The sequence below is a fragment of the Echinops telfairi genome, unplaced genomic scaffold, assembly GCF_000313985.2.
Source record: "Echinops telfairi isolate 266 unplaced genomic scaffold, ASM31398v2 ScPeMD7_655;HRSCAF=1070, whole genome shotgun sequence".
Classification (NCBI taxonomy): domain Eukaryota; kingdom Metazoa; phylum Chordata; class Mammalia; order Afrosoricida; family Tenrecidae; genus Echinops; species Echinops telfairi.
This window is the reverse complement of record NW_022104553.1, coordinates 15,353,098-15,368,473: the sequence shown is the minus strand read 5'-3', so window position 1 is coordinate 15,368,473 and position 15,376 is coordinate 15,353,098. Positions and strand designations below refer to the sequence as shown.

Sequence of the window (15,376 nt, the reverse complement as noted above, 5' to 3'; positions counted from 1 at the left end):
CTAAATTGAAAAGTTATGACAGGTAAAAATTATTTAGGGGTTAAAGGGGAAAGCATATCAAGTTTTTTCAAAGAACCAAAAGATCACATACAGGAACTCATTTCACCAGAACCCGTTATTCAGATAGAAACTAACCCTGGTCTAAAATACCCCAGAATAAAGATGGCAAGCTTCAAGATTAAACCAACCAATCAACGTCGCTGCCATCCAGTTGATTCCGACTCACAGTGACCTTATAGGACAGGGTAGACCTACCCCTGGGGGTTCCCAAGACTGTAGCCCTTTACAGGAGTAGAGAGCCTTCTTTCTCCTGCAGAGCTGGTGGTTTTGAACTCCTGATCTCACAGTTACTCAAGCAGAGTAACCACTACACCACTAGGGTTCAAATGAACTTTTATCATTGCACACAATCAGAGTTGTTCTAAGGTGGGCCATTGAGAAGCTGGATGCATTTCAAGCATCACATGAGACTGAAAGTATCCAAGAGTAGTTTCCTTTTTGGAAAAACATTACAACTTAAAAAGGATCTCCTGGGTGAAAACTGAGTCACATTCTCCAGCAATTTGGTAGGTACAGAGGTCTGCCTTTCTGAGTACCATGGGGTCGTAAGTGAAATACACAATGATCTGATAGGTGGAAAATGTTTAATACAGAAACTGAAAGTCAGAAAATTTTGACAAGTGTTCTGAGCAAATCAGAAAGTGCAAAGCAACCCATGGAGACAGTCTCTTCTGTGTATGTGTGACTGTAAGAAGCTTAGCAGCTTAATTTGGTTTGGTAGATACTTTCACAGACTCATTGTCATTGTACTCTACAGTCCCTGCAGATACCGAAGACCTTTAGCAATGCGAACTCTACTGGTAAATGAACACAAATTTATAGGTTTAGATTTTTTAAAATGCATTTTGTTATTGAGAAAATACACAGCAAAACACACACCACTATTTCTATGACATTAATCAGATTCATTTGTCAACTATTCTCATCCCCATGTTCGGAGTTATTCCTTCTCCGTGAACAAAACTCATTGCCTCCTAAGGTTTCTAACAGTACAAACTGCTGTGGTCAATTTGACTCCACACAGTTCTTAAAAGAATATACAGCTCAAGGGGAACTTTATTTACATAAGCTAAACTATTTTTTGGTTTAAAGACTTAAGGGGCTATTTTTGGTTCAAGGTTTAAAGATGATCTCAAGGCAATAACGAAGTTTGGTGGTAGGAATGAGAAGGGGACAGCTGCTGTGGAATACATTATGGCAGTTCCTCAAAAGATGAGATGGACCTACCACACAACACACTGCCTACCCCGGGCAAAATGGAACTGCCTCTTTGGGTTTCTGACACTTTCCATCTTCACATGGGGAGTGGCTGGTGGGCTGGAACTACTAACCTTGTGGTTAGCAGCTCAATGGGTAGCTCACTAAGCCACCAGGGGCTCCTTTTAGAACTACCATATGACCCCACAATTCTACTCCCAAATATATACCCAAAGGACTTGGAAGCAGACTCAAAATTGATGCTTGCTAATCGATGCTCAATGCAGCACTATTGACAATAACCAAACGAATACATCTAAATTTAGATTGGCAACAATCTAAATGTCTATCAATGAATGAATGGAGAAACAAAATGTGATGCATGAACACAGTAAATTCTAGTCCACAGAATGAAATCTTGATACATGCTACAGTGAATAAGGAAGCTGAACAGTTTAATGAGTAAAATCAGTCAGTCACAAAGTGTTATGACTTCATTTATACAAAAAGAAAAGGCCAATATATGATGAACAAAATATATTAGTAGTTACTAGAGGTGAAGGGAAATTTATTGCTTTATGAAATATTTAAGTGTCCGGTTACAGTAGTGGAAAATTCACATTACATGTGGGCTTACAGAGTTGATTGTTGTACTTATTGCCAATAAGTTGTATACCTGTGAAAAGTTGCATTGGCAAAAGCTTTTTGGTCGATACATTTGTAAAAAGGGGAGAGGCAGCTCTGTAATGAAGGTAAATTAAAAAACTGCTATAAAATCATAAAAACATTTAGCATAAAAATATAAAAATGTGAAGTTATTGTTTCATAGTATATCCTCCATCTAAGTCTGTATGCTTCTGAAGGTAGTGTTTCCATTGCTGTAACTTTCCCCAAGGAATTCTGTGCCCTTTGATTTATATCATTTCAACAGCACGGAAGGCATCCCTCAAGGGGCTCAAATTGCATTACATTAAATACTGAGTTTGGGGAGCAACAAGAAATCTGAAGAGGTAAGAAAAAGGGTTTTAGGTAAATGGGGTAGGTTTTGGCAGTAACATTCTCATAGGATTGTCCTTGGAGAATGAAGGTGAACAGTCACAATGGAAGAAAATTCCTCAACGTAACTTTCCTAGCCTTTTTCTCCCCAATGTAATTTTTAATTTTGTTAAATTTCTTCATAAGCAGCCTTTGTGATGATCGCCTGTCCTTCAAGAAGATCTATCAGATTCCCTTCAGTGACACTGTGAGCTCTCTCCTCTCAGAAACTGTTGTTTTGACTGGGCCTTGCTACTATCTGAATTTTATTGGTAAAGCTAGCTGATCTTCATCTAACACTTAGGCACCCATCTTTCTAACACTGAGAGCCACATACAAACTGAAAAGGTCAAATGAGCCCGTGGCAATTAGTCTTCCACCAGTTTCTGGACTTCAGCCAATTTCATTTGTCAAGGTTGATGGCTTTTCTTCTTTTGCTCGTCTTCCAGGGTTTCCGAAAATGCTTGACCCATCTAAATATCGTTTTTCTTTTTTACATGGACAACACGTATATAAACCTGTAAAGTTTCAATGATTTGGGAAGTTGTCCACTTGAGTTGTTAAATCATTATTAGCCCTAATCGCAGTCATTTTTATCTATGGCACAAAATTGTTTTTGAAGGCACCAAAATGAGACTAAGTATTACTGACAGAACTTGTCTGCAGCCATTCACTGACATATCTAAACTAAGCACATTCTGTTTAGAATAAACGTGTGCATGTAGGAACTGGAACCCTAGTGGCAGTAATGTTTTGCTTACGCTCTTCCAAGGCACCCATCTCGAGAGATTTAGTTCCAAGCTTTGTAGACAGAGTAATGGTTTCATTACGCCCCAGTTAACTAGCTTAAATAATGTGCTCAGTGCTTGTTTTACTACCTACTTTATTGCACAGTGGCCAGAACCTTAAAACATGTAAGCAGTCATCTGAGGCATAACTGGTCTGCTTTCTTAGAACAAGAGTTAGTAGAGTCAAGGATAGGAAGAAATGAAATGTGTTTTAGTGAAGCGAAATTGACTTTGCACGGTTCTTCTAGTCAGTCTTTGTAACGCTCACAAACCAATTAGGTGGAACCATACAAACAGTGGATGTGAAACTAATAGAGAGGACTGGTCAGTTTTGCTGTTCCACTGGGTATAAAATATGCCATTTCAGCAGCAGAAACACAGAGTCCTAAGGCCATTAAGAAGAGCCAGGAGTGCAGATTGTCCAAGATTCTTGTGTTGAAAGGTGGGAGTGGAACAGTGTCAAGACCATGACACAAAGTGGAGGGCTTCCCAGCCCCTAGAATGAGTAAGGCTGAGTGCCTTTAGGCAGGAGGCTAAGAGTGGGGTGCTATCTGGGGAATTTATCAGCTCTAACAGAGCTTTGTAACACTTGCCCAAGAAGGGCAGAGGTCAAATAACCACATGGCTGAGAAGCTGAGAACCAGAGATGTGCCTGCCTAGATGGCAGCGATGAAACACGTGGACAAAAGAACTGTATATTTAACATTTTTAAAGAAATAATTGTTTGCGTTCTGTGTGGCAACCGCAATGAATTATTGAACCCAGTAGAGGAGTGGCAGTTGGGTGTTAGAAAAGGGTAAAGATGACTGTAAGGTCGGAAGGTGGAGGCATTTCTGACTTTTGTCCCATAGGGATCATCGAGCAGATCTGACGCTGGATTCTCCTTTCCCCTTGGGTAGTGCAGGGGGTCAGATGTCACGCCCACACCATTCCTTTAGGGGCAAATGGTCTCCATGAACAACTGCATTTGGGGCGATGAGACCAGAAGAACGATGTGTGCAACAACCGTTATGGAACATTTTGAACAAAGCTACAGAATTTCCAACATTTGTCACATGGATCAGTCCTATGTGGATAATTTCCCAGTACTGAATAAGGTTGCATCTTTACCTAAAGGATTTTCCATCCTCCACTTTCATAAGGCTTTGTTTCTATGTGAACTCCAGTATTAAATGTGGCCATGTTTATAGAAAAAGAGGTCTCCACATTTGCTACCCTCAAAGGCTTTTCTCCAGAGTGAATTTTCTTGTGTTTATTAAGGTGGGAACTACGACTAAACAATTTCCCACACTTGATGCACTCGTAAGGCTTTTCACCAGTGTGGATTTTCCAATGTCGAATGAAGGCTGGGCGTTGGCGAAATGTTTTCTCACATTCTACACACTGATAAGGCCTTTCTCCAGTATGCACTCTTTGGTGGTAAGTGAGCAAAGATTTGCGGTTAAAAGATTTCCCACACTCGTCACACTCATATGCCATAGATCTAAAGTGGATTCTCTGATGTTGAATGAGGCTGGACCCTCGATTAAAGGATTTTCCACATTCACAGCACTCATAAAGCTCTGTTCCCGCATGAATCCTCCTGTGACTCTTCAAGTAGGAGCAATAACTGAAGAATTTTCCGCATTTGCTGCACTCGTATGGTGTAGCTGTAGAGTGAACTGTCTTATGCTTATAAAGGAGGGAGTGACGGCCAAATAATTTCCCACATTCACTACACTCAAAAGGCCTTTCTCCAGTATGACTTCTCTGGTGCTTGTTAAGATCAGATCTGCGGTTAAAGCACTTCCCACATTCGCTGCACTCATACGGCCTTTCTCCAGTATGAATTTTCTGGTGTTGAATTAGGGTTGAGGAATCTCTAAATGATTTCCCACATTCCTCACACTTATAAGGCCTTTCTCCAGTATGAACTCTCTGGTGGTAAATGAGTAAACATTTGTATTTAAAAGATCGTCCACATTCTCCACATTCATAGGGCTTTTCTCCAGTGTAATTTCCCTGGCTCTGAACAAGTCGAAACTCGCAGGTTAAATCTTTCTCATATTCACTATCTTTATAAAGTCCCTCTCCAGTGCAGACACTCTCATGGTGAAGAAGTGTGTCTTTGTGATTGGAAGATTTCCCACATTGAGTCTGCTCACAAAGTCTTTTGCTACTGTCAAATGCCTCCCCATCTTCAAGGCTGCTGGGTGTCCTTTCATTCTTAGGAGAAGCCTGGTGCAGCAGTAGGCTTGAAGTTGCTAAGAAGTCCTTCCCAGCCTCCCCACAGGTGAAAGGCATCCCTGACACCCGGAACGTGCAGTTCTTCATAAACAAGGTCCTATCTATGTCTGTTCTGAAGGCTTTTTCTCCACTATGGTGTTTCTGGTGCTCGTGAAGGGTCGTATTCATCCAGAAGCATCTCACACATGGATTCCGCCCAAGGTGTGCTGCTTGCTCAGTCAGGCACAAGATGTTTTTCAAGAATGGGACGCCCATCTCCCAGGGGTGAGTATTCTGAGTGGATAAACCTGCCCTTGAAGTCCTGCCCTGTATCTCTATAGAAGCATTGTGCTTAGAAGATGCCTCATCCTCTGCTCCATACCAAGAACCTGGAAAGCACAGAAACACTGATGAAATGCACATTGACGTTCCTGGGAAGAAGAAGCAACATCATAAGTGAATGACAGTCAAAAAACTGAGTCCATGAAAACTGAGGTGACCTTAAGAAACGGGACGCTTTGTAGTACTGGTACTCTGAAAATTACAACACTGAAATTGGGTGGTGCACGGGAAGAAGAGGCAGGGTCTCTAACTCATTTCTGTGTCAATAACCTTCAGGGGGATTTTATGACTAATAGTACCCACGACAGTGTCTACAATTCCCCTCAGAGGAAATTATGAGAAAATAACAGCTAGTTTAACTAAGGCGCAGAACCTGGGCAAAGAGGTGCTGTGAATCCAGACAAGGTCACCCTAACAAAAGTGAATTAAAAAATTCCTGACTTCCACACCGTTCCCTTCACACCTTGGGCACAGGTGATAAAGATACTTACTGAATACTCTGCTCAAGGCAGTGCATATAGCTCAACCCTGGCATCCGCAGCACATGCAATGAACGCAGGGAAGGTAGCAGAGTCTACCATCTAGCTATAGGATAGATCTGTCACTGGGGAAAAAATGTATACTCAGAGACTGGCTCAGTACACTTAGACGGATGTGAGGGTCTTACCAAGGGAAGCTATGATTGCAAAGTTCTCCAGCATCACATCGCAGAACAGGAGCCTCTGAGCCTCATCAAGCAGCCCCCACTCCTCCTGGGAGAAGAACACAGCCACGTCCTCAAAGGCCACAGCACCCTGCCATCAGGGGGCAATCAACAGTTCATCCATTAGCATCTGTCCCCAGGACCCCAAGTGCAGCACTCCACACACTCAGCTTCTACTCAAACACCTCCAAAGTCACATCTACTTGGAAGACACCAGGCCTTGGTGCGAATGCCCAATTTCTTCTCATAGTCCCATTAAGTGCTTTAAGTTGACAGCACCGCGAGTCAGGAGGGAAAGACAGATCAGCTCTGGGAGTGACACCAGGGCCGTGGGCATACCTCTCACTGGACATTTTCTTGCAATGTCCCAGATCAAGCCTCTCAGACTTTACCAATTATGGGCTTACTGCTCTCACTTAGATCCCCAACACAGGGCCCTGGGCCATCAATTCACAACCTTCTTCCCATCCATACCACACCTTTTCTCATTCACTCTCCCATTCTGTGCTCCCACAGCCTCCTCTCCCTCCTTACCCCACACCAGAAAATCTTTGTCCTCCATTTCATAATCTGATTTTATTATCTTCCATTTCATGTGTTCTAAAATCTAATCTCTTAATATATATGTGCAAAACAAGATTAGGGTGGAGTTTATCTTGAGTCACATTCTTAGAAGAGGGCAAGACTCAAGTCATACCCTTATTCAAGTCCCACCATTGCTTAAGTAATATCTTTTTATCTTACAATAGATAAAAAAAGAAAGAATCTCACCCCCACCAAGAAGGAAGAGCAGTTGGGAACAGTGTCACTTTGGGACCGAGTCCTTGCACTGAGAACCTCCTAGACCCAGGGGAAGACTGATGCCAAGAGACCTGGAGAGTCTCAAGATATGCTGGACCCACAGATAATAAGAGGAGATCATTTTGCCTCAGGGCCAACAGAGGAAGAAAGCCTTCCTTACAGCTGGTGCCTTGAATTTGGACTTCTTGCCTCATAAACAATGAGAGAATACACTTTTGTCTGTTAAGGCCATCCACCTGTGGTACTTCTGTTATATAGGAGACTGCATAACTAAGACACCGACCTTTTCTCCCACCTGCATGGCCACACACTGGTGCAGCCCCTGTGCTTCCACTACTACAGCAGCCCACTTTCTGGTCTTTCTACCAAACTCCTACCCTCAATCTGTCTCCATGCCACAGCCAAGTAGTTGATGACACGTGGGTCAGATCACCTCCCTCCTCTCTTCCAACACTCCCACTGCTTCCATCACTTCCAGAATAGATGTTCAACTTCTCAAGAAGCCACTTTAACCTTTATTCCTGAGCCCGGTTCTCCTTGAACAATGCAGCTCAACTTCATCTCCTGTCCCAAGGTCAATATATGGCCTACATAATGTGTTGCCTTGGCATCCCTTATTTCCTCTTAGTTGCCCTTTTCACTCACTTTCCAATATAGAAACTTGTCACATTATTTCTTAACAGTTACAGGCTCCTCTCTACGCCTCTTAAGGTTTTCTACTCTACAAGCCTTGTTGGTATTCTGTAACCCAAACTCTCAATGACCAACTGCATTCACTCCTTGTCCCTCCTGGACATGCTCCCCAGGACTCCCTGAGATAAACAGTTCTCCACATTTACCATATATACTCAATCATAAGCCGACCTGAATATCAGCCAAGACACCTAATTTTACCACAAAAATGGCATAAAAAATGTGCTGAAAAACTCAAGTTTATACACGAGTACATACGGTAGATGACAATGCATTAAGATAGTTCCGAAGTGACCGAGTGGACTTAAATGTGCACTAATCTCAAGACCCCAGCCTGCTTGCCCTCTCCAACAGCTGCAGCTGGTTGCTACCTGGCCCCCAGATTTCTGCAGTTAACTTCTAAGAGACCTGCGAGTACTGTACTTGTTTCCAGGGCTTCCTACATGAGTCTCACTTCCTTACACAGCACTTAGCTTTTCACAACCCCCACTGACACCCTGTGGCTCTAATTAAAACACTTCCAAACAGTTGCTATGTGGTTACCTAAGCTTGGGATAACCTTCCCCTCATCATCCCATTGGCTGCAAATATATGAGGTAGGGCTTCAAAAAGTTTGAGGCAAAGTCCTATTATCTTTTAACCCTATTTTACACGAACTTTTAAAAGTCCATTAACACAAACCATTCTATGATCTGTGGCATGAACTTAGTATCTGTGGTAGTTACATAATCTGGTGTCAATTTGAGGCTTAAAAGTGAAGGGCTGGAGTTTAGCCCCTCAACCAGGTTGCAGCTTGATGACCGCATTTGGAGGCATGAAGGAGATAAACAGTTCGCTGGAGGCGGGACACTGACACATTCCCTGTGAGACATTCCTGTGGAGGAGACAGATGGAGCTATGCTAGAACCCTGGAGCTGAAGGGGGCACGTGGAGACCCGTGCCAGCGTTGAGATGCTTCCACTGCCACTGGATCCACAAGACTTTCCACCCACTAGCCTGTAATCTTCCTGCATTCAGCGTCACTGCACGTGTTTCAAGAGTCTGAAGAGGAATTTATACATTGGTATTGGATATATGGGCTAGTATTAGATGTATGAACTTGATCTGGACTGGGATGTTTTCTTAAAATGCAATTACTCTTTGATATAAGCGCTCTCTTATATACATGAGTGTCTCTGGATTTGTTTCCTTAGTCTACCCAGACTAACACAGTATCCTAGGCTTAGGGTCTGGTCAAGATTCACAAACCCAAAACTAGAAGAGCACTTGATGTAGAGCCCCAAGACACCACAACCTAAGAGACTATACCAGTGACAAGTGGGGTCAGGTGCAATGAAGTCCTGGGACTCCCACCATTTAGGGTCCATAAACTCTTTTCCAGTCTTGGGAAGGGAACCTGGGGTAGTTGGGAAGTAATGAAAGAGAGGCGATCATGGCATAGCTCCAGGGGCTGAGGCATCTCTGTGCCCTTCCCACTGATATCATCACCTTTTTAGTCACCCTTACCCTGAGCAGTTTCGGGGAAGCTTTGAAAGCCTAACACAGCCCATTATGCCATTCCTATGAAAAACCCTCCTAGTGCACAGCACCCTGGGAGCGATACTTGTTCCTTCCATTCTCTGGTCCCTGAAAAGTCGGGTCGCCAGGTTACCGGAAATATCCAGGCCCAATCGCACCTGAAGCATTTAGCAGCACGGGTCTCTCAGCCTGTAACACGGTCCCACTCACATGACAGAATACAAGTCGGAACGCGAACCCCACCGACAGCGCCTCCCAGCGCAGGGAACCGGGGGGCTGGGCGGCAGTGGCGTGAGCGGGCCCCGAACTGGGGGCCTTGGGACGCAGAGGTGGGTCAGCGTGGGCAAGGCCTGAGGGCCGTGGCATTTACCTGAAGCAGGCCCTTCCGCTGGGCCGCCGCCATCGAGGCCTGTGGGCAGCGCCGGGCCTGGAGAGGCGGGGGCGATGGGAGGGGACCTGGGCAAAGCCGCCCCGAGCCCGCTCCTGGCGCGCCCACCTGGGCAGTGTCGCAGTCCGGCCTCTCCGACGTCTCTGGCTATCGGTGAGGACGACGCCTCTCACGCCTGCTCACTCCGCATCCTTCATACCGTAACCGGTGGGCATAGCGGAAGACCATCCAAAATGACCGCGACCGGGAAGACGCCGGATATCCCGCCCTGACGTAGCGCGTATGAGAGGAAGTGCCTCTCTTCTGGGCTTTCATTGGGTAAACGTCGCAGCCGCTTCGCAGAGAGCTTTCTGGGCAATGTAGTTTCCACAGTTGTACTGACCGCAGCCAGACGCTGCAGCTAGAAGCCCAAGGACAACTTCAGGAGTCCTGAGACTTGGAGGGTTCTGCCTAGAAATGCAGGGGTTACCCTTCGCCTTTATAAAGGAGCTGTTCGAAGACTTCAGGAGCTCACGATCTATAACTGACCCACAAAGTGTTAACATTACTGCAGACTCCACAAAACTCAATGAGCAGGCAGGCTCTCAGAGGCTAAAAAATTTATCTCACCTCCTCACAGACTATAGATCCAAAAGGACTCAAAAGTGCGTCCACTCAGGGCTGGGACATAGAAAACGTTGTTTTGAAGTCAAAAGGCCTGTACCCTGGGTTTATTTTTCTCTTGTTAGAGTTTGTTTTTTGAATCTCAGTTTATTCAGTCATGAGCAAGAGGAAAAATTCTTCACAGATCCAATAGAAATCAAACCTGCTGTCTTCTAGTCAGTTTCCATTCATAGCTGCATAGTGATAGGAGTAGAAATGCTTCGTAGGGTTTTCTAGACCCCAACCCTTTGGGGAAGAATGCACTATGGCTGTACTGCTAACCACAGATCAGCAGTAATAATTGGAGTATAATATTTGGAGTAATAATTGACTAGATGACTGAGTCTGGCATTTGAGTAACTTTCTAGAAGCTCACTGACACACGTTTTCCCTCACAGTCAGAACCTTGCTGAGAAGCACTGGTCAAGAGGGAAGAAAGTTGATGGGAGGGATAGAGCTGGAAGATGAGAACTCCAACCCAAAGCCTATGCTGTTGAGTGGATTCTGATTCATAAGGGTCCTATAAGGCAGAATATAGCTGGCCCAAAGGATTTCCAAGGCTGTGATCTTTATGGAATTAGATTGGCACATCCTTCGCTCTCACTAGCTAATGGATTCAAACTCCCAACTTTTTTGTTAGCAGTCAGCATTTTAACCACCACTAGGGGAACAGGCAAAGGAGCCTTGGTGATGTAATAGGTAGGAACACGGGATTAACAGTTAAGAGAAGAATCCATATTTAAATTAAAATATGAGCTGATGGAGAAGAACCACAATGGTATGGTGCTGAGTGCAATGCTCCTACTGATTGGCCAGAGGAACTAATAATACGCAATTGAAGAATGCATAGATGGGTGTTCAAACGGGTGATTTCTCATTGCCACCTAGTTGATGCTAACTCCTAGCAATCATATAGGACAGGGAAGAACTGTCCCCTTGAGTTTCTGAGACTGTAACTCATTACTTGTCTTTCGCCTGCAGAGCTGCTAGTGGTTTTGAACTGCTGGCCTAGTGGTTAGCCACCCAACGCATAACTACTACACCACCAGTACTAGGGATAGATAATATCTGTGTTAGTCCAAGTTGTCTGGAGAAACAAATTCATAGACACTCATATGTGTATGAGAGTTTTATATTAAAGAGCAATTGTATATTGAGAAAAAACCCCAGCCCAGTCCAGATCAAGTCCCTAAGTCTGATATTATCCCATATGTCAATACTAGTCCATAAACTCCTATTTAGACTCACACAGCCATGCAATGACTGGAATGCAGGAAGCTCATGGCCTAGCGGGTGGAAAGTCTTTTGGATCCAATAGTGGTGGAAACATCCCCAGGGTTCTGGCTGCCATCAGTGTGGCTCCATCTCCCTTGTCCACAGGAAGGTGAAGCAGAGTGTGTCCCACCTCCAGGGAGGAAGACAAGAGTTCCCAGAATCCTCACAAGGCCACGCCCACAAGGAGGGATCAATCAGGCTGTGACCTGAATGACAGGTTAGACTCCACCCCTTCACTCAAGTTGACAGATTATGTAACTGCCACACTATCCAACCAGAGGGAAATACAGGGGACAGAGAGTGTGATAGAATGCAAACCATTATGAGGTTTGATAAATTGTTGAATGCAAAACTAATGATCTGATCTGTAGTTTTTCACCTAATTCATAATAAAAAGCTTTAAAAAATGTTAATGGTATGTTTATTTAGAGGCATACCTCTAATTGTAAAAGTTGTAATAAGCAAGGTAGCAGGCAGAAAAAAGGTGACATAGCAGCTGGGCTTATGAGGAAGAGCTGCCAAAGACTAAAAGGAAAACACGGCCCAGAGATGATCATGGGCAGGTCTCAGGGTGATTTCTAATTTGAAAAACAGCAAGAACGCTTACTTTATTTTGTTCCTGGGCTTTGGGTGTTTGTTTGTTTTGCTAAACTGCAAAGTACTTTAGGATTGTGCTTATTTTGTCGTGTTCTGGATTCTGCACACAATTTGATTTGGCCAAAGTCAATGCTTAAAAATATAGGATCTAAAAGATATATATATATATCTCCAAAGAATGACATTAAAAGTAAACAATAGTAGTTAACCACAAAGAGAAATGAAATCCAGATACATCTAGAACATTAGCGAATCATGAAATCATTATTCCCAGTGAAGTGTATCAATTGCAAAAGTACAGATTGTAGGTTCTTACTTGAAGAGCCAGAAGAGAGAACTTCACAGAGACCAAAGGGACCAAAGGTAATGACCAGCGGCAAGAAGGTGCAGGAGGAATCATTGTTTTGGAAGTATTGTTTCTGTTTATACTAATAGAATATTTGGCAGTGGATAGTGATGGTTGCCTGATATTATGTAATTAGTGTCACTGAATGGCACATGCAAATAATGTTGGTTATGATAAATCAAAAAGTATTGCAACTATGGTTCCAGTTCTTATGTAGACATGGGTTTATTCCAAAGAAAACTTGTTTAAACATGGCTCTGTGTGGTAATTAAATAATCTGTTGTCAATTTGAGACTTAAAAGTGAAGGGGTGGAGTTTAGCCTGTTAATCAGGTCACAGCTTGATTGTCTCATTTGGAGGCATGAAGGAGATAAATAGCTCACTGGAGGCAGGACATAAGCTCAAACCCTGCAAGAAATTATTGTGACAAGGTGCATGGAGACAGGTTGATGGAGTCAGAGCCTCAGAGCTGGAGGACCCAAGTGGAGACCCATGCCATCTCTGAGATGCTTCTACCACCACCGGATCCACAAGACTTTCCACCCACTGGGCCACGATCTTCCTGCATTCGTATCATTGCATGTGTTTCGTAAGTCTGAAGAGGACTTTACAAATTGGTATCTGACATAAGGGCTATTAAACTTAAGGAATCCTGGCCAACTGGAGGCGGAAAGCAGAGACTGTGAAGAAAGTACAGGGTATTTATTTGGATTCTGGTGGCTATTACATAACATGATTGAATTAACTGGTGACACTAAATTGGACGTGGAAAAAATATTGAAGTGGTAAATGATTTGTCTTCACTAAAGGCAAAATTTTCTAAGTAAACTGGCATCAGCGCCAATATGTATCATCTTTTGGCCACATTAGAAAAACATTTCATTTTTGGGCAGCAAAGCCTTGACATGTAGGGGTCACTGCCAAGTTCAAAGGGCTGAGCTGGGAAACAGGCAGGTATCAGTGCACAGGTATTCCCAGCAGCCAACTAAGCTTTTCAAAGCAAGGCTCACACTGTTAAAGAACAGTAAGAGGAGAAAATGTGCTAAAAAAGACAAGGCCGCTCGGAGCAGCTCTGGTCTCCTTGGAGCATTTTGAGGGGAGGTTTTTACTAAAAATATATAGAATTTCCATGTGTTTGTACAAGGTTAACACCATAGAGCTACTGGCCCAAACCTTAAATTCTAACATCAATGAAGAAATGACCACTTAATGCTGTTAGGTTATGGTGTCAATAATCTTGGGAGTGACTTAATAGGGCTCTTCATGCCAAGGTCTTCAATTCAGACGGGGTGGGGTTTTGCCAACAAGATGGTTAAGACACACGCAGCCAGGGAAGTAGGCAAATAGGGTGTGTGGAACCCTAATGAAGTGGTCAGCTTCAATATCCTGCCAGTCACAGAAACACAGAATGGATCTCCTTAACATCAAGACTAGCCAGGAGTTGAGCATGTCCTTTGGGTGCAGGGCTTGTGCTAAGAATCCCCGAGACCCAGGGACACAGAGAACTGTAACTTCAGAGAAGGCATGAGATTGCAAGATGCCCAGCAATGGTGGTAGAAGAACCAAGAGACTAGCAAGAGAAGGCACAGGATTCCCAGCCCTGATTGAGACAGCTAGTGGATTTGCCCACCCAGTGAGAAAACGGAGCACCTTTGGGCAGGTGGCTTGCCAGTGGTGTAGAGCGTTTCTGGATATTTGCCAGTGGAGCTATTGTTTTGTAATACTTATCTAGGCAGGACAGTAGAGAGGGGCTGAGGGCTGGCAGAGAAGCCTGCCAGCACAGATGGCACAGACGCTATTCTGGATGTAGAACTATTGCCTAAATCCTGATCCTAAATTATAAACCGTTATTTTCTTGACAGTCAATGTTGATTCAGTGATACCCCCACCCCACCCTGACTTTCCAAGACTTTAACAGTTTACCAGAGGCGAAAGCCTTGTCTTTCTGCTGCAGAGCTGCTGCTGATCTTGAACTGCTGACTATGCAGATTGCAGCCCAACGTGTAACCATTAAGGCACCAGGGCTCCGCAAAGCTGCTCACAATTAGGAGTATTGTTTGAGTTCTGTATGGCCTTTGCCATGAATTACTGAAACCAGCAGAGAAGCAGAGTGCGTCGAGGGATGGCTAGTGTCAGCATCAGTAAAAAGGTCAGAGGGTGAGGGTGTGTTTGAATTCCATCTCATGGGAATTAGGGACTCATAGTAATCTTGATTTACTCTTAAAATAAATTAGTAACCCTAAACATGGCTCCCACTCTGGTTTTTGGAGTGTTTCTCAAAACAGACTGAATTCTTCAAGGAGCACAATGCCTGGAGATAAATGGTTTCACTAGTTTACCTGGGCCATTGTTTGAATCAAGTTACCCTCAAGCCCTAGTTTGTTTGTTTGTTTTAAGATTCAGGGTTTAAAAGGCCACCTAAGGGCAATGGCCTGTGTGGCTCACCCCAACTTTCTTGTAAACTAGACATTCGGACCGTGAACTAGGAAGAACAGAAACATTCACATTTCACCAAATACACCAAAGAAATAACTCCCATGTTGACAGCGTCAGAAACTACTTTCATGTGCTGAAGCAGCAACATTCTGCGAAACCTCCAAGCAAAGTTTAGTAAAGCCTAAGAGATTAAGATAAAAAGGTCAGCAAATGTGACAATATAATGATATTAAGAAGTATGTGGACTCTCTCACTCACTCTCTCTCTCACTCACTCATTCACTCACTGTCATTCACTCACTCTCTCACTGACTCATTCACTCACTCACTCTCTCATTCACTCACTCACTC

At 43.8% G+C, this 15,376-nt stretch overlaps 1 protein-coding gene across 1 annotated transcript; it reads right to left on the bottom strand.

Moving 5' to 3' along the window:
* Positions 1–3,158: 3,158 nt before the first annotated feature.
* On the bottom strand, positions 3,159–9,948 carry LOC115870325 (zinc finger protein 551-like). The gene is made up of 3 exons (XM_045292330.1): positions 9,713–9,948; positions 6,295–6,421; positions 3,159–5,674 (listed from the first exon to the last, which is right to left on the bottom strand). Exons 1-3 carry the CDS (start codon positions 9,743–9,745, stop codon positions 4,191–4,193), a joined length of 1,644 nt encoding a protein of 547 aa, XP_045148265.1. The 5' UTR covers positions 9,746–9,948; the 3' UTR covers positions 3,159–4,190.
* Between the last annotated feature and the right edge of the window lie 5,428 nt (positions 9,949–15,376).